This window comes from Natrix helvetica, assembly GCF_964273705.1.
Source record: "Natrix helvetica genome assembly, contig: HAP1_SCAFFOLD_232, whole genome shotgun sequence".
In the NCBI taxonomy this organism is placed as follows: domain Eukaryota; kingdom Metazoa; phylum Chordata; class Lepidosauria; order Squamata; family Natricidae; genus Natrix; species Natrix helvetica.
This window is the reverse complement of record NW_028113544.1, coordinates 16,737-42,500: the sequence shown is the minus strand read 5'-3', so window position 1 is coordinate 42,500 and position 25,764 is coordinate 16,737. Positions and strand designations below refer to the sequence as shown.

General features: G+C 45.5%; 2 protein-coding genes across 4 annotated transcripts in view; both read left to right on the top strand.

The window, feature by feature from the left end:
* The window catches only part of GPR137 (G protein-coupled receptor 137), a 12,143-nt gene extending 6,036 nt beyond the window's left edge, over positions 1-6,107 (top strand). For all 3 annotated transcript variants that reach the window (XM_081971848.1, XM_081971846.1, XM_081971847.1), the window contains exons 4-8: positions 1-192; positions 1,465-1,614; positions 2,562-2,690; positions 4,625-4,719; positions 5,323-6,107. The exon at positions 1-192 is cut by the window's left edge and continues 34 nt beyond it. In XM_081971848.1, coding sequence (XP_081827974.1) covers positions 1-192; positions 1,465-1,614; positions 2,562-2,690; positions 4,625-4,719; positions 5,323-5,488 — 732 coding nt within the window. In that variant the 3' untranslated portion in view covers positions 5,489-6,107. The remainder of the gene's footprint in view (positions 193-1,464; positions 1,615-2,561; positions 2,691-4,624; positions 4,720-5,322) is intronic.
* Positions 6,108-16,061: 9,954 nt separating this feature from the next.
* Positions 16,062-25,377, top strand: KCNK4 (potassium two pore domain channel subfamily K member 4). The gene is made up of 6 exons (XM_081971850.1): positions 16,062-16,416; positions 16,884-17,004; positions 17,545-17,705; positions 18,495-18,681; positions 19,614-19,753; positions 22,499-25,377. The coding sequence occupies exons 1-6, from the start codon at positions 16,228-16,230 to the stop codon at positions 22,988-22,990; spliced, it is 1,290 nt and encodes a 429-aa protein (XP_081827976.1). The 5' UTR covers positions 16,062-16,227; the 3' UTR covers positions 22,991-25,377.
* Positions 25,378-25,764: the final 387 nt, after the last annotated feature.

Below are 25,764 nucleotides of genomic sequence, written 5' to 3'. Positions count from 1 at the left end.
GTCCTCTTCCTGGCGGTGAACGTGGCGTGCGCCGTGCTGGTGCGGGCACGCCAGGCTGAGCCCTGGGCGGTGGTCCTCGCTCGAGTTCTCATCAGCGACTCGCTGTTCGTGCTGGGAGCCGTCTCGCTCGCCCTCTGCCTGTTCCTCGTGGCCCGTGGCTCCCCCTCGACACGCATCTACCTGGAAGCCAAGGTGCCCCCTTCGGTTTCTGCAGAATATTCCCTTATTCCGTTCCACTTCATTCCATTTCCTTCTTCATTCCAATATTTCTACCCTATTCTATTCTATATTCTATTCTATATTCCTATTCTTCTATTATGAATCCTATTCTACATTCTATTCTATATTCCTATTTTTATTCCTATTCTATTATGAATCCTATTCTATTCTATATTCTATTCTTATTCATATTCTATTATGAATCCTATTCTATTCTTATTCATATCATATTCTATATTCTATTCTATTCTATATTCTATTCTATATTCTATTCTATATTCTATTCTATATTCTATTCTATTCCTATTCTTCTATTATGAATCCTATTCTAATCTATATTCTATTCTTATTCCTATTCTATTATGAATCCTATTCTATTCCTATTCTTCTATTATGAATCCTATTCTATTCTATATTCTATTCTATTCCTATTCTTCTATTATGAATTCTATTCTATTCCTATTAAATCCTATTCTATTCTACTCTATTCTATATTCTATTCTATTCCTATTCTTCTGTTACGAATCCTATTCTATTCTACTCTTCTCTATATTCTATTCCATTCTATTCTATTCTACATTTTACATTCTATTCTATTCTGCTATTCTATTCTATATTCTGTTCCTATTCCTATTCTTCTGTTATGAATCCTATTCTATTCTACTCCTTCTCTTCTCTATATTCTATTCCATTCCATTCTATTCTATATTTTGCATTCTATATTCTATTCTATTCCTATTCCTATTCTTCTATTAAGGGCTCAGTGACTAAGACGCTGAGCTTGTCGATCAGAAAGGTCAGCAGTTTGATGGTTCGAATCCCTAGCGCCGTGTAAGGGAGCGAGCTCCCATTACTTTTCCCAGCTTCTGCCAACCGAGCAGTTCGAAAGCACGTAAAAAATGCAAGTAGAAAAATAGGAACCTCCTTTGGTGGGAAGGGAGCAGCGTTCCGTGCGCCTTCGGCGTTCAGTCATGCCGGCCACATGACCACGGAGACGTCTTTGGACAGCGCTGGCTCTTCGGCTTTGAAACGGAGATGAGCACCGCCCCCTAGAGTCGGGAACGACTGGCACAGATGTGCGAGGGGAACCTTTACCTTTACCTATTATATTTTTCTAGCTTTTAAAATTATTCCCGGTTTCCATTTCACCCTTCTTGCAGACCGTAGCAAAAATGTATTGCGATGCCCCTGGTGTTTTAATCTGCAATAACCCGCCTGCAGACTAATCGCTTCTTTCCGAAACAGGGCACTACGCTGTGCCAGACGGCGGCCATGGGGGGAACCATCGTCCTGCTTTACGCCAGCCGCGCCTGCTACAACCTAGCTGCTTTGGCCCTTTCGTCCCGCACCCGGCTCGACTCCTTCGATTACGACTGGTACAACGTCTCCGACCAGGTGAATCCTTTTGGGGGAAGCTGAAGAGCAGCTTTGGGGGGGGATCTCCATCATCTTGCACTACGCTTCCCATCCTCCCCTCCCTTGAATAAGGAAGCCTGGGGCAGTTTTCCCCAGGCTCCGAAAAGAGAAATGCTCCAATGCCCACTTTCGTACTATCCGACACTGGCAAAGCTGGATGGGGTGGCTGGCAAGCTTTTTAGCCCATTTATATACTGTCCTCGAATTGTGACCATTAGGGAGCCTGCCCCATCATGGTCCTAAATTGGAACACCCACATAATCAAAGACAGAATCATTTTCTTCTTCCAATTAAATTTATTTTTGTGGCATAATCAACATTCTTTTGTGAACAGGGTATTTTTCCCGAATTCCCCCTTTAACTTTCCCACCCAAAAGACGTAATTTGTTTTACATTATACTTCCCTTATTTCCAATTTTAGCCGTATTGCATTTCTCCTCCTGTTTTCCAATTTCTGGTTTTTAACATGTACAAACCAGGTAGTTTTTTTTTCTTTCTCTTTCAAAATAAACAACCGATCCGTTCTTTTCCATCTGTTTTCCATTAACAATACGAACCTTCCAAGTTTCAAGTTTGATACAATCCACATAACATAATTATTTATCAGCTTTCAGGTTCTTAATATAATTCCCACACGTTCTGATTCAAACATATTTTTACCTTCTTGAAAATCTCTTTCTACTGGATCATTCTGCTATTCTCCTATTTCTATTTTCCCCCCCTCTTTTTCTTCTTTTTATCACATAACCAACTTGATTTTATGATATTTCGACTACAAATGTAAATATGACCCAAAGTAACTCCCAGGGAGGTCCGTCGTAACTTGGGATATTTGCTAAGTGACCAGTCATAAGTCGAGGAGTGCCTGTAAAGATTTGGGAGTAAAGGAGTGTGTTTTACTACCTGGTCTCTTTCCCCCCTTCCAGGCTGACCTCATAACCGATCTCGGGGACCAAGGTTATATCGTTTTTGGACTCATCCTCTTTGTTTGGGAGTTATTGCCCACTACGCTGCTGGTGGGCTTTTTCCGGGTGCATCGGCCGGCTCAGGATATGGTGAGTGGGACGTTCGGAGGGGAACAGACTCTGGATTTTAATGGCGGCGCTGATATCGGGCGCGCGAAAGAGCAGGTCTATAAGGAGACTCTAGAAAGAGTGCAGAGAAGAGCAACAAAGAGGACTAGGGCACTGGAGGCTAAAACATACGAGGAACGGTTGCAGGAACTGGGTATGTCTAGTTTAATGAAAAGAAGGACTAGGGGAGACATGATAGCAGTCTTCCAATATCTCAGGGGCTGCCACAAAGAAGAGGGAGTCAAGCTATTCTGCAAGGCACCTGAGGGTAGAACAAGAAGCAATGGGTGGAAACTAATCAAGGAGAGAAGCAACTTAGAACTGAGGAGAAATTTCCTGACAGTTAGAACAATTAATCAGTGGAACAGAAGTTGCCTCCAGAAGTTGTGAATGCCCCAACACTGGAAGTCTTGAAGAAGATGTTGGATAGCCATTTGTCTGAAGTGGTGTAAGGTTTCCTGCCTAAGCAGGGGGTTGGACTAGAAGACCTCCAAGGTCCCTTCCAACTCTGCTATTGTATTGTATTGCATTGTATTAAGTGAAGGTTCAATCAAACCGCTTCATTGCTTAAAGCCTGTGTACAGGAATTCTCCCAGCTAACAAGTCAGCGCCAGGTTAGAGTTTATAAAAACCAACAGCACTCAAAAAGGGCTGGACTTAGTTTTTTTGTCACTATGTAGGGATGTTAGGCTGATACCTCTTTTTTGAACACCCCCCGCCCCCTGAAGGGTGTTAAGGTTGTCTTACCGCCCAGCAGTATTTGTTTCCAGAGAGCAAGTCATCTGTGTACCAAGTTTGGTTGAAATTGCTCGAAGGCATTCCAGAGTTATGTTGGGACATACACATATACACACAGCCTTTTTTATAGATAGATAGAAGGTAGGTAGGTAGGTAGATGATAGATAGATAGATAGATAGATAGATAGATAGATAGATAGATAGATAGATAGATAGATAGATGATAGATAGATAGATAGATAGATAGATAGATAGATAGATAGATAGATAGATGATAGATAGATAGATAGATAGATAGATGATAGATAGATAGATAGATAGATAGATAGATAGATAGATAGATAGATGGATGATAGATAAGGAGGAGGAGGGAGATGATAGATAGATAGATGATAGATAGATAGATAGATAGATAGATAGATAGATAGATAGATAGATAGATAGATAGATGATAGATAGATGATAGATGAGGAAGAGGGAGGGAGGGAGATAGTTAGATAAGAAGGAGAGAGAGAGAGAGAGGCCTGCTCATCTTACTGTGAGTGGCCTGGTGGCCTAGAGGGGGCGCTCTCGCCTCACAATCTGGAGGCTGGGAAAAGGGGCCGTGTTTTACTTCTCAGGATGGATAAAAATAATTTTAAATCGGATTTTTTTTAAATTTAAATTGGATTTTCTTTTTTCCTTTTATCAAATTTATCTTAATCAAATGCTTTTGGAGTGAAAATCTTATCTATAGATGGTTTTCCATTTAAGGTAACATTCATAATTCAGTTTACTCAGCGGAGTAAACGGAGCTTAGTGGTGTCGCAGGAAGGTGCAGATTCTACAATGTTGGGACTGTCGGTGAGTCAACAGCAGTTCAGGGGAGGAGCCGTTCCAGGACAGAGATGACAGTTGCTCTTTCAAAATTATGATTTAAATCGAGTCGGTTTAAATCCGGTCTAAGTTCCTAGTCCCTAAGTAACAGGGTGGACTTGATTTAAATTCGAGTCGGTTTAAATCAAGCCTTTTTACTCGTGATTTGATTTGTGACTTGATTTAAATCGACTCGATTTAAATCGAATCCGCCCTGTTAACTTAGGGACTAGGAACTTAGATCTGCTAAGCCAGCCGAAGAAGCAAAATAACCAACCGGCAAGGGAAGGAAAGCTGAAAGGGTCTTTTCCCTCCCCTGACAGAGCGCCAGTCGTGTCTTCAACCGGCAGCTCGGTGTCTCCCGTTCTTATTTCTTCGACTATCCTGGGCAGCGAGAAAACGAAGGACTGATTGGCAGGTAAATCTCCCTTTTTTCCATCCTTCAAATATCCAACAAAACCTTCCCGGTAACACAGGAGGGGAAAAAAGAGAGAGAGAGAGCGAAAGGGGAGTGGAGTTTGCAGGAGAGACAATTAGTTCGCTCCATTGGCTCGTGACTCTCTGAGATTCCTGGCCAAGTTTTGCAGAGATCAGCCTGGCAGCTCTCCAAGCCAGAGAAGGTCTGTGACCGTAAATCCTCCCTGGAAAGACTTGGCTGGATGTGAAGGAGCAGAATTCACAGTCCATTAATTAAAGGTTTTTTTGTCGGGACCAGGAGTCTCCTTCGTGCTCTCGGGAAGCCTCAGCCAGAACAATACATAACAACCAGCTGTCAATCCTCATTTCAAATGCTTCTAGTCCCTTCGAGTAGTTTTCTGTCCGAGACCAACTCTCCACTCCCTAGAGCAGGATAGAGAAAAGATGCAATATCTGATGTTCAATCTTAGGCTTAGGTCGTGACTGCAGAAGTCCTTTTTTCATTTTGAAGGACGCCGTTTGAGCTTTCTCCATCCTTGTCCTGACTGCATGCGGGTCCCGATCTTGACACTCCTCCCTTCGTTTCTTCTCTCTCTTTATGCAGCCTGACCGGACGAACCAACAGCGGGAGCTACTACGGCTCGATCAACCGCAGTGGGGAGCACGACTGGTTCGGCGGCCACCCGCCCACCGCCCCCCTTCTGTTCTCGCAAGCGGCCGCCTCCGGCAGCCATCATCATCACAGCCTTTACTCCACCCCGCAGAACTGAGGTCGGACGGGAGGGCCGCCTTCCTCCCCCCCTCCCCTTCCCACACACACTTAATGCTGCAGACTGTCTCCTGCGTGTATAAATGAGTGCCGGGTTGCGTGGGGCGTGGGGCAAGAAGGGGAGACGACCGGCATGCAAACAGGGTACTAGATCCACACTTCCCCGTTCCCTTCCCCCACCCCCTTACATCCCTCGCCTCCTTCCTTGAATTTTAGCCCGAAAACCTAGGCTCCATCCTTTAATTCTGGAGCTGGTTGGTGATTTTTTTTTTGCTGGAACCCCTTGAATTTCCCTTAAATATTTAACCCATAGTATATCGAGAACACTCGCACTTTAAACGACATGGGGGGGACGGGGGGGCTGCGCGTTTTATCTTCGGTGTTGTTGAAAGCAGATTTCTGTGAAATGGGTAGAGGGGCACTCTCTTTTTTTTTCTCTCCCCTCCCTTCTCTCTCCCCACCCTCTACCTCCTCCTCCTCCCCACCCCCCCGTTCCCAAAAAGCCGGTAGCTGCCGTATGATTCGGAATAAGCTTCTGTGCTCTTCCGCTAGACACTTTCGCCGTTATTGGTGCTATATCATCGCTTGCCCCTTCCAATAAATGGATTTTGTGTTAGCGACAGGATGTCTGGCCCATTTTTTTCCCAGAGAGAGATGATGATAGATAGATAGATGATAGATAGATAGATAGATAGATAGATAGATAGATAGATAGATGATAGATAGATAGATAGATAGATAGATAGATAGATGATAGATAGATAGATAGATAGATAGATAGATAGATAGATAGATAGATAGATAGACAGACAGACAGACAGACAGACAGACAGACAGACAGACAGACAGGATAGGTAGGTGATAGACAGAGATGATGGATAGATAGACAGAGACAGACGGAGATGATAGGTAGATAGGTGATAGAGATGATAGGTAGGTAGGTGATAGACAGAGATGATAGGTAGGTAGGTAGGTAGATAGGTAGATGATAGATAGATAGATGATAGATAGATGATAGATAGATAGATAGATAGATAGATAGATAGATAGATAGATAGATAGATAGATGATAGATAGATGATAGATATAGTTGCCGATAACCCAGCGTTGCCCAGGTGTTTGTTTATAGAGGGAAAATACCCGGACCAAATGTAATTTCTAATGTTGGATTATCCCCCTTACCAGAGGGACCCCCCTTGTGGAGTACTGTGAAGCTGTTACCATGGCAACCACTGTGCTGCAGAGTAGAAGCCATTTTACAGCAGTACAGTAGAAGCCATTTTACGGCACAACAGGCTGTATCTTAACAGAACACCCCCCGCCCCGAGGGGTGTTAGGGGTGTCTTACCCTCACAGTATTTGTTTCCAGAGAGCAAGTCATCTGTTTAGCAAGTTTGGCTGAAATTGCTCGAAGGCATTCCAGAGTATATGAGGAAGAAGAGAAGGCAGGAAGGGAAGGGAAGAGAGGAAGAAAGAAAGGATAGATAGATTGATCCCGGAGTATTCTGCCCTGGGGCGGGAGAAAATTTAGATGAATTAAAGGAAGCCAGCTGTTTGGTGTTCTAACAAAAAAAATTCCTGTAGGAATGTTGAAATCAATTTTATGCATTGATTGCACTATGCGTTATCTTATTGGGCTGCTCTTTCGCGGCTCAAAGGGGTCTGCGTAGTGCTTGGTTTTTGTTTTGTTTTTTTAGATTTATATCCCACCGTTTTCAATATTTCTCAGCGTCATCATCATCGTTTAACGACCCCATAATCCCTTGCCAGATGGAGTCTGAGCAACTGAATGGAGCGGAGCATTTACTGGCCCGATGCCCTTCCTGTCGCCAATCCGGAGTTACATTCAGCGGATATAATTCTCAACGTGCCCGCCTTCATTGTTTTTATGTGAATGAGCAGAATTCACAGTCAAGGAATAAAAAGGGGGTTTGCCTCATACTCAAATACCAAGAAGGGTCAGAGAAATGCGAAGACCTTACCAATTCTTGACTTCCAAACTAACCAAATATAACACCAACTTCAGGTGGCTGATACCGGAAGGTGTTATGGCCACATGGCAGGATAAAAGACATAGAATAAGCACCGTGGACAAGGCGGAGGGATTTTACAGTCAACATGTTAGTAATGAAGAAGTATAACCTTTATTGTCATTGTACTTAAAAACAACTGGTTGAAGAAGTGGAAGAAAAGGGAAGATTTGGAAGGAAGAGACTCGAGACTAACGGAAAAAGAAAAGAGAGCATTACAAATTAAAAGAGGTGGGAGAAGGAAAGATGGAGAACTACGAGAGAAGACACCACGAAACCAAAGAAGCTAGAACGACAAGAAGCACAAGACCAAGGTACTGATAAATGGAAGAGGAGAAAAAAAAATCCTATCGATTTAACATCAACGGAATTAAATTCAGCCACCAAAAGAAGGAAAATGTTTAACAAATTAAAGAAGTTCAATTTGGACATAATAGCAATACAAGAAGTCCATATAAAAGAAAAAACAACTAGGGATATTGCATACATCTCATTAGCACGACCAAAAAGAGTAGTCCTGTATATTAAAAGAGGCGATTTCCATCAAACAAATTTACAAGGATGAGGAAGGAAGGATCTTGATAGTTGAGATCGAAATAAACCAGGAGTTTGCTTCATGCTCTTGGGAAGCCTGGGTCAAAACAGTAGCCCCTGAAGTTTGGGGGGTGTCTGGGATGGGATAATTCATGATTTGGATCAGTTTGGACCAAATCAGATTTGGGGACTTCTCCGGCCTGCTATTTTTTTTTTAAACTTCAGAATCGCACAAATTGCTTCCCGTCTTCGATTGATGCCTGATTGATTAGCTACGTCTGTCGTTACGTCGTTTGATATCTCCTGGCAACTTCGTCCGTAGATTTTCTCCCAGTGAGGATTCCCAATCCGTCCATCACGATAACGATACAAAATTGGGACTTACCCCACCGATCCCCGCAAACTGCCCCTGCGAGGTAGGCCATCCGAATCCCAGGCCTGCAAGGAGAGAGAATTGGACATTGCTGGGGTTTGCCTGCCTGCCTCTTTAAAGCTTTTAGCCAATCTTATTTATTTTACTTTTATCTTTTATTTATTTGTTCAACAAGTAGAAGGAAACAAGTATGAAAAAACGGCACAAATAAATGGATATAAATAAGCAAAACAGCCATAAACACAGAAAAAGAATACCTATAAATCTTACTGAAATGTGGAGGAATGTTGGTGAATGAATTAAAATGCAGACGGCTCCCCGTATTGAGGTCCACCTTTTCAGAGAAAAGCAGATTTTTCTCAAGCGGATATGCCGGTTTAATTCTAATAATTGGCAAGCCAGGATTAGCTGCTCACAGCATTTCATATTTACAGGTAATAAATATTCAGCAAAAAATAAATCCAAGCAGAGTTAGTAAACCATATCAAACCTAGTTAGTGTATATCAAACCCAGTTAGTGCAAAAGGGGGTTATTGCGAAACTCGGCTGCCAGTTGTAAAAAGGGTGATAGATACAAGCCAAGATTGTAAGGTAGGAATTCAACACCAATTCCATTGTGGCTACAATTCAATCGTGTTCAGCTCCTCTCTGCAACGTGGCTGCCGAGGGGAAACGGCTTTGCACCGATGTGTTAATAACAGATGAAAAACCTGTTCAAAGTAAAGCCTCTTCTTGATGCACAGGGTGCTAGTCCACATTGAGAGGAGTAAATATGGAAGGCGTGCAGAATAATAGTCACTGAAGGAGCTGAAGATTTACTGTTAACTTTTATCATAGCTATTTGTTTTTCTTCTGTGTAGTTCCCGACACTGCCCAGAAGAGGGGAGGGGGGTCCTCATTCAAGGGAGTGAGGATATCCAGCCCTCATAGCATCCACACCCCATGGAAGAACCGGTGACTGGCTCTTGGCTGTGGCCTTGATGACACAATATGAACCCTACCTGCTCCAATTCCTGCAAGCAGAAAGTTAGCTCCATGCTGCCATTCTGTAGTTTGCAACTGGATTGACCCATTGGTCAGGTGGAAAATATAATGTGAGATGATATGAGATATGATATGATAGAAAAAAGGAGTAGAATAGAATAGAAAGAGTGGAGTAGAATAGAATAGAAAGTAGAATGGAGTGGAGTGGAGTAGAATAGAATAGAATAGAAAGTAGAAGAGTGGAGTAGAATAGAATAGAGAGTGGAGTGGAATAGAATAGAATAGAGTGGAGTAGAATAGAATAGAGAGTGGAGTGGAGTGGAGTAGAATACAAATAGAATAGAATAGAATAGAAAGTAGAATGGAGTGGAGTAGAATAGAATAGAGAGTGGAGTGGAATGGAGTAGAATACAAATAGAATAGAATAGAAAGTAGAATGGAGTGGAGTAGAATAGAATAGAGAGTGGAGTGGAATGGAGTAGAATACAAATAGAATAGAATAGAATAGAAAGTAGAAGAGTGGAGAAGAATAGAATAGAGAGTGGAGTGGAATAGAATAGAATAGAGTGGAGTAGAATAGAATAGAGAGTGGAGTGGAATGGAGTAGAATACAAATAGAATAGAATAGAATAGAAAGTAGAATGGAGTGGAATAGAATAGAATAGAGAGTAGAGTGGAGTAGAATACAAGTAAATAGAATAGAATAGAGTAGAAAGTAGAATAGGAGTAGAAAAGAGTAGAATGGAGTAGAACAGACAGGACAGGATAGGAGAGAACAGAACGGAATGGAATAGAATAGAAAATAGAATAGAAAGAATAATAAATAGAATAGAATAGAATTCTTTGTTGGCCAAGTGTGATTGGGGACACAAGGAATTTGTCTTTGGTGCAGATGCTCTCCGTGTAGACAAAGACAAAATAAAATAGAATACATTCATCAAGAATCATAAGATCCAACCCTTAGTGACAGTCATAGGTTACTAATAAGCAATCAAATCATACTAGGAAATGAATAAAAACAATATAAATGGAAAGATACAAGCCACACAATTATAGTCATAAGTGGGAAGAGAGAGGCGCTAGGAAGGAAGAGGAGAATAATAGTAATGCAGTCTTAGTAGATAATTTGACAGCGTTGTGGGAATTAGTTGTTTAGCAGAGTGATGGCATGTGGAAAAAACCGTCCTTGTGTCTAGTTGTCTTGGTGTGTAGTGCCCTATAGCGTCGTTTTGAGGGTAGGAGTTGAAACAATTGATGTCCAGGATGTGAGGGGTCTATAAATATTTTCCCGGCCGTCTTTTTGACTCCTGCAGTGTGCAAATCCTCAATGGAAGGCAGGTTGGTGGCCATTGTTTCTTCTGCAGTTCTGATTATCCGTTGAAGTCTGCGTCTGTCTTGTTGGGTTGCAGAGCCAAAGCAGGCAGTTATGGAGGTGCAGAGGACAGACTCAATCCTTCCTCCGTAGAACAGAATATTCTAGGGGAATTGCTAAATTCCTTGGGAGTTTGGGCTCTTTTGGGGAGCCCCCCAAATTTTGGGGAGACGTACTTTGATACCAAACCAGACCCCCAACAGTTGCGCCAACTCCATCCTTGCTCCTCCTGGATCAAAGTGTTTGGTCGTACGTTCCTTCAGGCCGGAATCACAGATGATGAAAGTTCGATTTCTTCGCCTCCTCCGAATCTGGCTGTGAATTCATTCCTTGGTTTCTACTAAATGGTTGTCCGGCTGTCTGGACGTCACCAGGCAAGACAGACAGCCTGGTGCGGTCTGGGAGTTGGCAGACCTATCTTGAGGAGGAGATGTTGGAAGAGAAACTTCCGTGACAGGTTTGGACATCTCTTGCCCACGTCATCCAGGAAACTTCGCCAGGATGCCAGCATGGCTGAACAGCCAAGTCAGGCTGCTTTTGAGTTTTCGAGTTCCTTGTTCTTGTTTTCTTTTAAGCCACTAATGGCAAAAAAAATAATGGTTGTGTTTTCTCTCTTCCTCTTCTCTTTCCAATTCTCTTTTCTTTCCTTCCCTCTCTTTTTCCCTTCCATCCTCTGCTTTTCTTTTTTCTTTCCTTTTCCTCCTTCCTCCCCCTTTCTTTCTCTGCCTGCCTGCCTGCCTCATTTTTCCTTCCTTCCTTCCTTCCTTCCTTCCTTCCTTCCTTCCTTCCTTCCTTCCTTCCTTCCTTCCTTCTTTTCTTCTTTTTTCCCTCTGCCTGCCTGCCTCCTTTTTTCCTTCCTCCTTTCCTTCCTTCCATCCATCCATCATCCACACACTCTTTCTGGATCTCTGCAGTTATACTGACAGCTGCTAAAAGCCAAGTGTGCCCAAACCTCCCTTCCTTTCTTCCCCCCTCTCTTTTTCTTTCTTTCCTTTCTTCCCTCCCTCCCTCCCCTTGTTTTTCTTTCCTTCCTCTTTTTCTTTCTTTCTTTCCTTTCTTCCCTCCCTCCCTCCCTTCCCCTTGCTTTTCCTTCCTTCATTCTTTCCTTCCTTCCTCTCTTTTTCTTTCTTCCCTTTCTTCCCTCCCTCCCTCCCCTTGTTCTCCCTCCGTTTCCCTTCCTTTGTCTCCCTTTCTTCCCTCCTCCTTTCCTTCTCTCTCTCACTCTCTCCGCTCTTTTATGCACATCCAGCAGCCCCCTTACAGCTCCATGATCCATCCCTCAATGGAACGAAGCGGTTGTGTGAACGCATCCTCTTTCCTTCTCTTCTTCTTCTTCTTCTTCTGTTTTTTTGCAAGGTGGGCAGATTTCTTAACAGCTGGAATAACATTCATCCTACCCCCATTTTGGGGGCTCAGAGATTGACCCGGCCCTTTCAGCCCCTTCCCCTGGCATCTCCCTGCTTCGCTCACCTTCCTGGGGTTTCCTGCAAACCCCCCCCCCAAATCACAATCAATCCCCCCCCCTCTCAGGGCTTGTGGGCATACCTTGCTCCACACCAATCTCCTCCCTGCCAACTCCCTCTGCCAGCCGCTCTGCTGTTTTCCTACTCTTCCTTCCCTCCCTCCCCCCAAAAACACACCTTATCACAAGTCTTTGGTTGAGGAAGGGGCTGAGAAAACCCCTTGGGGGCGGAGAGGGGGGGGAGATACTACACGGTGCATCCATTGTGCAGTTGTGTGTTTCTGATTTTTTTTTCTCCCATGTCATTCCTGGCTCGGCGTTGCCCAAAGAGTTAACCCACAACTCCTTGCTCGTCTCCACCCGGTGGGCTGGTTTCTGGGGGCCGGCCAGGCTGGGGGTGATGGGTGAGACGGTCCCGGCAGAAGAGGAAGAGGGGTGGGTGGGCAAGAAGGCAAATAAAGGAGACTCCCCCGCCCGAGGCCAGCCAGAGCATCCATCCATCCATCCACCCGCCTGAGCTTCTGCAAGCCAAGCAAGTGAGTACACCCAACAGGGAGGGAGGGAGGGTGCCCGGGTTCTCCCCACTGCCCCTCCCCACCCCCTAAGCACCCATGCCCCCTCCCAGGGCTTTTTGGAAAGGGGGCTCCTGTGCGATCTTGGGGGGGGCGGGGGGGGTGAAGGAGCTAGGAACCTAGACTTAAAGAGATGGTGAAACAGCATTAAATGTGCAAAGCATTCATCGCTCCCCCACACAGCCGAAACAGTTGTGTTTCCATACACACACACCTCTCCTCCAGGTAAGTGTGTTGCTCTTTTGTTGTTATTGTCGGGTTTTACAATACAATACAATACAATAGTAGAGTTGGAAGGGACCTTGGAGGTCTTCTAGTCCAACCCCCTGCCTAGGCAGGGTTTTCTATTCCTCTGTGTGTGTGTGTGTGTATGTGTGTGTGTGTATGTGTGTGTAGTAGCCCAAGGAGGTTTGGGAGGGGCAGAAAGGCAAGGCAGGTGTGCACACCTGGGGCGAGCGACAGAGCGGTGTGGCCTGGGAGTGAGAAACACACCAGCGAGGGGGAAAGGAGAATGATGGATGTACCAGTTCCAAAGCACATGGCATTTTGCTTCTGGGTCACAAAGAGGGTGGTGTGTATTTGTGTGTGTTAACACAATTTGGGGGCACACACACACACACACACACACACACTTGGTGGCCAGCAGGATAAGGGAAAGAGCCAGGCTTTGTAAGTTTAAAAAAAAAACAGCATTTTTTTTTAAGTCAAGCATCCCCCCCAAAGGAGACAAATCCCCACATTTTGCAAGCGTGTAAATGAGTGTGAAATCAAAACCTTTGCTTTGCAGGCAGATAAAAGTTAGTGCAAGGTTGCGGGAGGCTTGAAGAGCGCAAGAGAGGGAGTGAAGCGTAAAAAGAGGCTGAGCCAGCCAGTTTGTGTGTGTGTCTGTGTGTGTTGTGGGAAAGCAGTGCAATGTTGCCTTGTTTTGAGTTTCGGGTCGTTTATTTTTTAATTTCCACACCCCTCGCCTGCATTTCCCCAGCTTCCCGAGGAAATGGGCCTCGCCTTTAGAAAGCGATGGGAAAAACCCATCCCGCGAATTTCCCCTACGAACGACAACTCTGCCAGGTAGGCTGGGCCAAGAAGGGACGATTGGGCCAAACTTATCCTGTGTGGGAAAACTAGAACTGGCTCTTCCCCCCCCCCCCAATGGCGGCCAATCCCGAGACCCCCGAGTCGATTTGGATGGGAGAGAAATTGTTGTGCAAGAACGTGCGTGTGTCAAGAAGTGAAAAAGGGCAGAACTTATGGGTGTGCACAACGCCACAATGGAGAAGGGAGCAGACACCTCTTGCTTGTGGAAATTGGTGTCAGTGAGGGTCTCTGATGAGCAATGCTGTCAGAGCAACGATCCCAAGGCTGCCTCAAGGTCCATGAGACCCAACCGAGCAAGCTTTCGGCTCACACAGAACGCTACTTCCGCACCTTGAAGAGGCAACCTCGCAGGCTTTCCAATTCGAATCCGATTCAATCTTTGTGTAAGGCATGAGAAAGGTGGGATGCCAACGATAATTTTAAAAGTGATGGAGAGATGGATCGAGAGAGAGAAAGAAAAAGAAAAAAGGAAGGAAGAGAAAGGAAAAAAGAAAGAAAAGAGAAAGAGAGAAAAAAAGGAAGGAAGGATGAGAAAGGAAAAGAAAAGAAGGAAAAGAAAGGAAAGAAAGAGACATGGATGGACGGTGGATGGAAGGAGGGATGGAGAGATAGGCGGATGGAGGGATGGATGGAAAGAAAAAAAAGGGAAGAGAAAAAAAAGAGAAAGAAAGAAAAATAAAAAAGGAAGGATAAGAAAGAAAAGAGAAAGAAAGGAAAAGAAAAAAAGACACAGAGACAGAGAGAGACATGACAGATGGACGATGGATGGAGGGAGGGATGGAAAGAGAGAGAGATGAGAGAAAGAGAGACATTTTCATGATATATTTCAGACATTTGCCTTTCGAAATTATTCACTTTGCATTTTTACCTTTCTTACGCTGGTCCAAAAGCTTTGATTTGATTGACACTTCAGCACACTTCTTTCACCCTAGCATTTTCCTTCTGGCCGAAGCGTTCTGTCTGATCCAGAAGCTGCCTGCACTGAAGCCCGTTTTGAGTCTTGGGAGCCAGCTATTTTTTTGGGGGGGGGGGTTTGTTGTGCCAGGCTGCCAGCTCTAAAGAGAGAAGCCCTCCCTCCCTCCCTGTTGAACTGCTGCCTGCTCCATCCAGGCACCGGCCACTGGACTTAAGACCTCCTTCTCCCCCAAAGGGAGAATCAGAAATATTTTTAATTCACTCATCGGGAGCCAGAGAGAAAGACGGGATGGCATTTAATTGCATCCTGTTCGGTTGATCGGTTTTGGGGGGGGGGGGGTCTGGCATGGCTCCCACCTTGCCGCAAAATTCTCTTGGCTTCTGGCCACAGTGGTGAACGTCCACACAACCGCAAAACTACCTTTGCCAGAAAAACAACTCTTTGCTTTATTCTTGAACTCTGGACCGGCACAGATTTAGAGGTAAGGAAACTTTTTTGGGGGGTGGGGGGTGGGGTGATAAACAGATAGTCTTTGACTTAAAATTCATTTAGGGACCACTCGAAGTTACAACAACCCTGGGAAAAGTTGACTTACGTGATCGGAATTACTTGGCACGCGACTCATATTTATGACCGTTGCAGCGTGCGGGGCTCACGAGATCGCCTTTTGCGTCCTTTGACAAGGAAACTCAAAGGGTGTGTGTGAATGGATTCACTTAAAGACTATCTGATTCGTTTAACAACGGCAGTGGTTCGCTTAATGGCTGCGGCAAAATTTGTTAAATTGGGGGAAACTCACTTCAGAGTCGCCTTGCTTAGCAATTCTGGTCCGAAATTCTGGTTATAAGTTGAGGACTAGTTAGTGTTTTGCGGGTGAGGGGGGGGTAACTTGATAGAAAGAGTTTGGGGCGCACAGGATGGGAAGGAATATTTTTCCAGGCTCCAAGAGAAAGGGAACACTTTGTCTCCAACGCCCAATGTCTCAGCTAGATTCGCATGGATCTAGGGGGTTGGACTAGAAGACCTCTAAGATCCCTTCCAATTCTATTTGGATGGATAAATGCTGTCCCCGTTAACAAACCGCTCACACTCCCAAGAGAGAGAGGAAAAATTACAGCCAAGAAAGAACTCCCCCAAAAAAGAGTAACCCAAATCCACATTGTGGCATCTTTGCGTTTTAAAGGTAGACTGCTCCTGAACAAGGAAGCTCCGTGCAGCACCAAAGACCAGATTTGTCCATTTTCGGAGACCGGTGGCTTTGCTTTTTCCGGCAAACCAGCCTTTTGAGGGTGTTGCCCGTCTTCTTTGCCCATCCGTTGACCTCCATGGCTCTCTGCCCATAGTCTGCTACGTCTCCAAGGACTCCATCTTGAGCCAGCCGCCTGCGGAAGCCGGTACAGTGATGCGCCGGACGACGGTTTTGGCCCTGGTCTCCGTCGTCGTACTTTACCTGGGGATGGGCGCTGTCGTCTTCCGGCTGCTGGAGCAGCCTCACGAAGCGGTCCAAAAGGTGAAGATCCAGGTCTACCTAGAGCACTTCCTGAAGGCGCACGAGTGCGTGGCGGTAGAAGACCTGGAGGAGCTGATCCAGGTAAGGGGAAGGGCAAGTGGGCTGCTTTCAGGTGGGCGGACTTCAACTCCCAGAATCCCCCAGGTTTTCTCAAGCTTAGAAGCTTCCAGTTGGGCGGACTTCAACTCCCAGAATCCCCCAGCTAGGGAATTATCAACCTTTGGGTTATTATACAGATCACCCCTCACTTCTCTTTGCAGGGCTGTCATAACTTCATTAAACGGCCATTAAACAAATGATCATAAATCAAGAACTACCTGCATTCTCCTCCCCAACCTTGGCGGAGCTCAAAACGTAAAATTTGACCGGTTGAATCGTCGGATGGGGCACCACCAGGAAAAGCCGCCCCCTGTTAGCTGAACTAGGAAGTTGCAAGAAGGGGGGGGGGGGGCGGAAATTGGTGGAAAGAAGCAACTGAGTTACGTAGCATTGGGGGAAATTTGTGCTATAAAAGTACCCGCAATCCCTTTCTCTGTCCTTCTTCCGAGCAAATAAACGAGGCGACGGGGGCCGGCGTGAATCCAGCCGTCAACGGTAGCAACGCCAACACTTCTCGCTGGGATATGGACAGCGCTTTTTTCTTCGCCGGCACTGTCATTACCACAATCGGTACCCAAGGGGGGTGGATGGAAAGTTGGGCTGGTCCTGGGGTGGGGTGTGGCCTATGGAGAGGATGCTGAAAAGCTTTGTTATAAAAGATAAATCACTCTCTATAGAATAGAATATAAAGATGTAATACTATCGCGTGATTTCAGGATGATGCAATGAAATGCCATAATATAAATTTATTTTAGAATACTTTGCATAAAAAGGATGCAATAATCATTTAGAGTCAAATAAATGTTTAATAATTATAATAGTCTACCTATATATTAGATTGATGATATGAGACTTTATGTAAATTGGAAGGGAAGTCTATCGTGAGGAAGCACAAAAGTTTTGTAACCCATCGGCACACCGTAAATAATTGGAGAAGAGTTTTTCTACTTTGTGTGTGTTTATGTTTGTTTGTTTTATGTTTGTTTAAAAATAAAAACTTTTATTTAAAAAAAAAGAAAACCGTTCTTTGGGACGGCAGCCAACGATTCTTGGTTTTTATTTTTCTCTCCCTCTTTTTCTGACCTCTCTTTTCTCTCTGTGGTCTAACAGGTTTTGGAAATATCTCACCCAAGACCAGATACGGCCAGCTTTTCTGCATCTTTTACGCCCTGGTGGGAATTCCTCTTTTTGGGATGCTGCTTGCTGGGGTTGGAGATCAGCTGGGATCCTCCCTTAGGAAAGGCATCGGAAAAGTAGAAGATATTTTCCTGGTGAGTCCTGTTCACATTCATTTGCCAGGTATTGCTCGGGTTTTTTTTAATAGCAAGTCCTTAAAAGCAGGATAAATAGGCAGTCCTCGACTTACGACCACAACTGAGCCCAGCATGTATGTTGCTAAGCAAGATGGTTGTGGTGAGTTATGCAAACTTTCTTGCCACGGTTAGGAGCTGCCCTAAAGAAGAAGGAGACCAAGCTGTTCTCCAAAGCACCCGAAGGCAGGAGAAGAAGCAATGGGTGGAAACTAATCAAGGAGAGAAGCAACTTAGAACTGAGGAGAAATTTCCTGACAGTTAGAACAATGAATCAGTGGAACAGAAGTTGCCTCCAGAAGTTGTGAATGCCCCAACACTGGAAGTCTTTAAGAAGATGTTGGATAGCCATCTGTCTGAAACGGTATAGGGTTTCCTGCCTAGGCAGGGGGTTGGACTAGAAGACCTCCAAGGTCCCTTCCAATTCTCTATTCTATGGAAGGAAGGAAGGAAGGAAGGAAGGAAGGAAGGAAGGAAGGAAGGAAGGAAGGGGGAGTCAAGCTATTCTCCAAAGCACCTGAGGGCAGAACAAGAAGCAATGGGTGGAAACTAATCAAGGAGAGAAGCAACCTGGAAAATAAGGAGAAATTTCCCGACAGTGAGAACGATTCACCCGTGGAACAGCTTGCCATCAGAAGTGGTGGGAGCTATGAAATGAAATGAAATTCACTGGGTATTACTTAAATCAAGGACTATATAAGTCCTGCATCTCTCTCTGTATTTTTTCCCCCTTCCTTTCTTCCTCCGCAGAAATGGCAAGTCAGCCCCACTGTCGTCCGGATCCTTTCTGCCTTGCTCTTCATCCTGATCGGCTGCCTCCTCTTCGTCTCGTTGCCCACCCTCGTTTTCCAGCACGTGGAAGGCTGGACCCTCCTGGAGAGCATCTACTTTGTGGTCATCACCTTGACCACGGTGGGCTTTGGGGACTACGTGGCAGGTGAGCCCCCTCCCCCCAGAGGAAGAACAGGCGAAGTGTTTGGCAAAGGGGGCGGAAGGGCTCGGGAAGGGAGGGAGGGAGGGAGGGAGGGAAGAAGGAAATGGGAATGAGAAGAAGGAAGGAAGGAAAGAAGGGAAGGAGAGAGGGAGGGAGAAAGGAAGGAAGGAAATGGGAATGAGAAGAAGGAAGGAAGGAAAGAGGGAGGGAAAGAAGGAAGGAAGGAAGGAAGGAAGGAAGGAAGGAAGGAAGGAAATGGGAATGAGAATGAGAATGAGAATGAGAAGAAGGGAGGTAGAGAGGGAAGGAGAGAGGAAGGAAGGAAGGAAGCAAGCAATGAAGAGAAGGAGAGAGGGAGGGAGAAAGGAAGGAAGGAAATGGGAATGAGAAGAAGGAAGGAAGGAAAGAGGGAGGGAGGGAAAGAAGGAAGGAAGGAAATGGGAATGAGAAGAAAGAAGGAAGGAAAGAGGGAGCAAGGAAGGGGGGAAAGAAGGAAGGAAGGAAATGGGAATGAGAACAAGGAAGGAAAGAGGGAGGGAGGAAGGGAGGGAGGGAAAGAAGGAAGGAAATGGAAATGATAAAAAGAGAGGGAGGGAAGGAAGGAGAGAGGAAGGAAGGAGGGGTGAGAGAAGGAAGCAAGGAAGGAAATGAGAATGAGAAAGAAGGAAGGAAGGAAGAAAGAAAGGAAATGGGAATGATAAGAAGGAAGGAAGGAAAGAGGGAGGGAGGAAGGGAGGGAGGGAAAGAAGGAAGGAAGGAAGGAAATGGGAATGAGAAGAAGGAAGGAAAGAAAGAAAGAGAGAGGGAAGAAGGGATGAAAGAAAGAAGGAAGGAAGGATGGATGGATGGATGCTGGGAGTTTCAGTTTGGATTTCATTCTGGCGGTTTGGGCAAAGGGTGTGAGCCTCCAGCTCCCACTGCATTCTACCTGCCAGGTGACACGGGAAGCAGCGCCTATTTCTGGTACCAACCGCTGGTGATTGTCTGGATTCTCCTGGGATTGGCCTACTTCGCTTCCATTCTGACCATGATTGGCAACTGGCTGCGGGTCTTGTCTAGACGCACGAGAGCTGAGGTGAGCACCCCACAAGCAACCCCCCCCCAGTTATTTAAAAGTGTGGGGGAGGGGTTTCCAGCCTGGCTGTGTTGGAAATGACCCCCCAGCCCCCGAATTCCCACCAAAAGGGAGGATTGAGGAGGAATAATGGGGGGTCCTTGGTTGGGCCTCTCTCAGCTTGGTGGGTTTCTTGCAGACGTTTCACGACCCAACTAGGGAACGTCATCAGTACTAAAACGGAGTGGGATGTGCGGGGAGGAGGAGGAGGAATTGGGAAATAGGAGGAGGGGAAGGAGAGAGAAAAGAGGAGGAGTAGTGTAGAATCCTTGATATTCTCTGAGCTGGGTGGGTTTCTTGCAGACGTTTCATGACCCAACTAGTGAATGCCATCAGTTCTAGAAGGGAATGGGGATGTGTGAGGAGGGGGAGGAGGAGGAATTGGGAAATAGGAGGAGGGGAAGGAGAGAGAAAAGAGGAGGAGGAGTGTAGAATCCTTGATATTCTCTGAGCTTCCTTCTTTTCTTGCAGACGTTTCATGACCCAACTAGGGAACGTCATCCGTTCCAGTTAGCACTGCGGTATCAAGGAGCCCTCAGGTTTTACAATTTCCAATGTTTCTGTTCTTTTTCCCATATATATATATATATATATATATTTAACAGTGGGGAGAAAGGCGAGGTCAGGATTTTGCTGAATTGGAACATTTTAACGAGGCAAAAGCTTTCACCGCCTTAATGAAACTATTGACTTAATAAACATTTGAGAGAGACGGGGGTGAGTTTTTGTTTGTTCCCCTTTGAGGGCCAAAATGCAATTGACTTCTTCTGAGAGTTGCACATCGGAATTGGCGTCCTGAGATTTTCCAATTTTCCGGATTAAAACGGAGAGATTTTAATGTGCCTTTGGAAACCCTAGTTGCGTTTTTATCAGGGTTTTAGGAGCCTTCGGAAGGCATCCTTTGGGGAGGGCCATGTTGGGGCCGATCCCAGAAAGGTTTTGAAAAGGAAGTCCTTTTTCTGCCTTACAGAGTTCCTTCTTTTCTGGGGGGGGGGGGGAAATGTACTTGGTTTATGTTGGCTAAACTTTTATGACCCAACTAGGTAACATCATCAGTGTTAGACTGACTAGCACTGATGAGGTTACCTAGTTGGGTCATGAAACGTCTGCAAGAAAACCCCCAAACTCAGAGGGCACCAAGGACTCTACATTCCTCCTCCTCTTCTTCCCCTTCTCCTCCTTCTCCTTCTCCTCCTTCCTCCTCCTCCTCCTCCTATTCTTCTTCTTCTTCTTCTTCTTCTTCTTCTTCTTCTTCTTCTTCTTCTTCTTCTTCTTCTTCCTCTTCCTCTTCCTCTTCTTCTCCTACATTCTTCTTCTACATTCCTCTTCCTCCTCTTCCTCCTCTTCTCCTTCACAATCCCTATTCACTTCTAGCACTGATGATGTTCTCTAGTTCGGTCATGAAATGTCTCCAAGAAAACAACCAAGTTCAGAGAATATCAAAGACTCTACATTCCTCCTCCTCTTCTTCCTCTTCTTCCTCTTCTTCCTCTTCCTCCTTCCTCCTCCTCCTCCTCTTCTTCCTCTTCCTCTTCCTCTTCTTCTTCTTCTCCTCCTCCTCCTCCTCCTCCTCCTCCTCCTCCTCCTCCTCCTCCTCCTCCTCCTCCTCCTCCTCCTCCTCTCCCTCCCTTCTAGCACTGATGACATTCCCTAGTTGGGTCATGAAACGTCTGCAAGAAAACCACCCAGCTCAGAGAGCATCACGGGCCCCTCCTTCCATCCCCGAGCTACAAATATTCTCTTCTATTGGAATTGGAAATCCTTTTGTTTTTTTAAACCTGTTGTTGTCTAGCGTTTTTAGGCTTAGATTATGGCTCTTATGGCTGCCTTTGGCCCACTTCGCGGTCATCAGTGTTAGTTCTAATCTGCCTGCTATCCCAAATTCGCTGCAGACGGAGGAATTAATTTAAACTGCAGCTGGCAATTTCCTAGCTGGAGAATTGACACACACACACATACACACAAGCGCACAGGCGCTTCTAAGGGCTCGCAGGCTGGGCACGAGGCCATTTTGCCACTCCAAAAAAGCCCCAGATGGTGTTAATTTCCTTCCCACGCTCCCTCGTTCATCAGCGGTCTTAATTGAAAGCAGTTTCTCTCCCGCTGACGCTTGATGGGCAAAGGGAAAGCAGAGGAAAAAACACCTGGTTAGAAAAGCCTCGAAAAGCTAGTTTGCTCACGTGCCTCCTTTGCGAGGGCTTGGACTACAAGCTCAGGACTAGCTGGAGCTTTCTAACTAGCACAGTGTTTAGGATAAGATGGGATGGGATAGGATAGGAAGTAGGAATAGAATGGAATGGAATAGAACAGAATATAGAATTGGAATAGAACATAGAATAGGAACAGAAAATAGGAATCGAATGGAATGGAATGGAATGGAATGGAATGGAATAGAATAGAGTAGAATATAGAATATAGAATATAGAATATAGAATATAGAATATAGAATATAGAATATAGAATATAGAACAGGAACAGAAAATAGAATAGAATAGAATTAAGAAGTAGATAATAAAATAGAGACTAGAATAGAATAGCAAATAGGAATGGAATGGAATAGAATATAGAATAGGAATAGAACAGAACAAGAAAAGAAAATAGAATAGAATAGGAAATAGGAATAGAATGGAATAGAATAGAATAATTATAGTTTGCTGAGGCCCGGGGGACCGTCTTTGCTTCTTGATTTTTCCTATTTTTCCGCAGATGGGAGATCTCACAGCTCATGCCGCCTCCTGGACCGGCAACGTGGCATCACAGCTCCGTGTCCCGAACATGGCATTCCCGGACAAGTTGCCCCGCATACCTTCCTTAAAAGAGAAGCCTTTGTCGCCTTCTGCCATCTTACCACAAGGGGAAAACCCCCTGTCTTCTCCGCCGCCCCCCTTCCTCTTGCAGCATCCGGCTCTGATGCCCCCCGTCCCGATGCTGTGCCTGGGACATTCCTCGCCCCCGCCACAAACAACGGCCCCGCTCAACGCCTGCCCTGCCCTTTCCCCACAGCCGATAGACTACACGGGAGAAAACCTAGCGTTCATTGATGAGAGCTCCGACACGCTCAGTGACGGGGGGCCCCCTTCCACTCGTCTGCCCCGCCGCTGGCGTCCGCGGACACGACACCGCACGGATCCCGCCATGCCCCTGGGGTTACCTTTGATCCTTCTGAGCCGGACCCGGGACAAAGGCGAATCGGTGTAAAGACAGGAGCGGGTCCGAGCTTAGCACGGAGGGATTGTCTGATCCACAGTGCCGATCCATCCATTCTTCCCCATCCCGCCCTGCTCCCGGAGAACTGAAATCCTAAGCCATTCTGTTTTTGTCTGCACGAGATGCTGAGTTTATGCTCCGGCATGTGTCTGTCCTGTTTGCGGCGATAACGGGGCTCCCCGCAGCCAGCGGGCTGTGCCCCCAAGTTCTTGGCATTCCCCCCACTCTGGAATGGTAGGCGGGAAAGAACCCCGAGAGAAGGAGTGAAGAGAGGCTGTCTAGAGAATAGTCAGATAAGAGGCAGCCTAGCCCTCGGCTGTGTAATGGTCAGAAGGGACCCCACCTAGTTTCTACAGCTGTAAAAGAGACGACGGCGATATATGTGTTTCCCCGAAAATAAGACAGGGTCTTATTTTCTTTTGACCCGCCCAAATAAGCGCTTGGCCTTATTTTCGGGGAGGTGTTATTATTTTATGTGGCGCAGGAGGCGTTGAGCGTGCTCACCTCATGGCCGCTGCTGGGTTGCGCTGCGACGGCAGCTGTTTGCCCCTGAGGCCGTGCATGCGCTTCCCGCCATGCTTCCCAGGACCCAGTCCTGCGACCTGATGTCCCATCCCGTCACCTCCCTGTTCTTCGCTAATGGCTTTTTGCGGCGGCCATTAGTGTGACAGAAGAGGCGTGGGGGCTCGGGTTGCCGGAGGGGCTCGGGTTGCGGGTTAGGGTTAACTTAGCAGGTCGTAAAATGGGGACAAAATTCACTTCACGGGGGAATTCGGGGAGTTGAAGTCCACGAGGCTAAAGACCCCGAGGTCGGAGACCCCTGTCTTATCTAACCGTTCCCTTGGCAGCATCCTTTCATCCTTCTCTCAAGGCCTTTCCCTCACACCATGACGAGAATCTTTCTGCACAATGGCTACTCTTTCTCAGCCCCCCCCTCCCCAGAGGAAAGTCCCCCCCCCCCTTGTAATTTCTAAAATTACAGGGACACACACACACACACCCTCTCCACCTATGTGTCTGTGACTGCCTGTGTGATTTTTTTTTTTTGCAGGCTTCTGGAATTGAACGTCCTGGTAAATTGGCGTTGATGCCAACCCAACATTCAGCTCTGAATGTTGGCTTGGTCTCTTCTTTGCATGTTCTTCGCCAATTCGGATGCAACACAACCCTTTTCTCTATCCGTTGTCGAATTCAGGAGCGTAAGTTACACGACAGGAATAAGGGGGGGTTCGATCCTTGGACCCTCTTTGCCTCTTCCCCAAGGAAATTCTGGGATCATGTAGTTCCGAGAAGAAACTGCAGCTGGGAAGCATCAGTCTCTTTGCTCTTTTCAGTTATTTGGAGGGAAACGGGTTGATTAAAAGCAGAAGAGAAGAGGAGCAGAAACAACAACAACAATACAGCAAACAATAAAATTGTGTCCTACATCTGAAGAGGTTCCCCGTTGGTGGAGTTGTAGAATTTGGCTGTAACCGCACATTGGAGAGAGAGAGAGCAAGAGAGAGAGAAGGGGAGAGAGAACAAGAAAGAGAGAGACAAAGAAAAAAGGGAAAGAACAAGGGAGAGAGAAAGAGCAAGAGAGGAAAAGAGAGAACAAGAAAGAGATAGAAAAAAGAGAAAGAGAAAAAGGGAGAGAAGGAAAGAACAAGAGAGAGAAAGAGAGAGAGAAAGAGAGAACAAGAAAGAGATAGAAAAAAGAGAAAGAAAAGGAGAGAAGGAAAGAACAAGAGAGAGAGAAAGAGCAAGAGAGAAAAAGAACAAGAAAGAGAGAAAAGAAAGAAAAGGAGAGAAGGAAAGAACAAAAGAGAAAGAGCGAGAGAAAAAGAGAGAACAAGAAAGATAGAAAAAAGAGAAAGAGAAAAGGAGAGAAAGAGAAACCAAAAGAGAGAGAAAGAAAGAAAGAAAGAAAGCAAGAGCAAGCAAGCAAGAAAGGAATGAAAGAGAAAGGAATAAAGGAAGTGAGAGAAACAGAAAGTAAAAGAGAAAGTGAGTGAGAAAGAGCAAGAAAGACAGAACAAAAGAGAGAAAGAGCAAGAGAGAAAAGGGGAGAGAGAACAAGAAAGCCAAAGAAGCAAGAGAGAGAGAGAAAGAAAAAGGGAGAGAGAGAGAAAAAAACAAGAAAGAAAGAGCAAGAGAGAAAGAAAGGAGTGAAAGAAAGAACGAGGGAAAGAGAAAAAAGAGCTAGAGAACAAGAAAAAGAGCAAGAGAGAGAGAAAGAAAAAGAAAGAAAGAGAAAAATTACAAGGAGTTGAATGCCCTTTTCATTCCTGTCTTCCATTCTTCACTTCACAAATGTGCCTGTTCTTATCTTGTGTATTTTATCAACTGGGGTTGTGATGGAAATTACAGAAATTAAAACAACTCAGCAGTTACTCTGATTTGTGTCTTGGTGTGTCTTGGTGTCCTGTTCCTCACTTCCTTTGCTCTTTTAAGTCCAGCCCAAAACTCTACAAAACGGCATCTAAATCCCCTTGGCCTTCAAAACCCCCTTTTTAAAATTTGATCTTTTGATTTTATTATGCCTCATCTCCTGCAAGAGCTGAATGGATCGATAGACTCAATTACGATTATTACATTTATCCCCACCATTTACGATGCATTCCCATATTTTCTGCATCTGTGGGGTAGAAACAGGTAGCGTTTTTTTAGCAGGGATTTCTTGCTTTTCCCGAAAACAATCTTTATCGTATTATGAATATTTTGATGTGATTTGCAGCTGTTTGTAAAAGTTACATTCTGCTTTGGATGTGGAATCTTAAACCATC

Excerpts from the sequence above, each read along its gene's own strand:
- KCNK4 (XM_081971850.1), top strand. The coding sequence starts at position 16,228 with ATGCGCCGGACGACGGTTTTGGCCCTGGTCTCCGTCGTCGTACTTTAC. Across the intron at positions 16,417-16,883 it reads ACCTGGAGGAGCTGATCCAG|CAAATAAACGAGGCGACGGG; the intron begins GTAAGGGGAAGG and ends CCTTCTTCCGAG. Across the intron at positions 17,706-18,494 it reads AAGTAGAAGATATTTTCCTG|AAATGGCAAGTCAGCCCCAC; the intron begins GTGAGTCCTGTT and ends CTTCCTCCGCAG.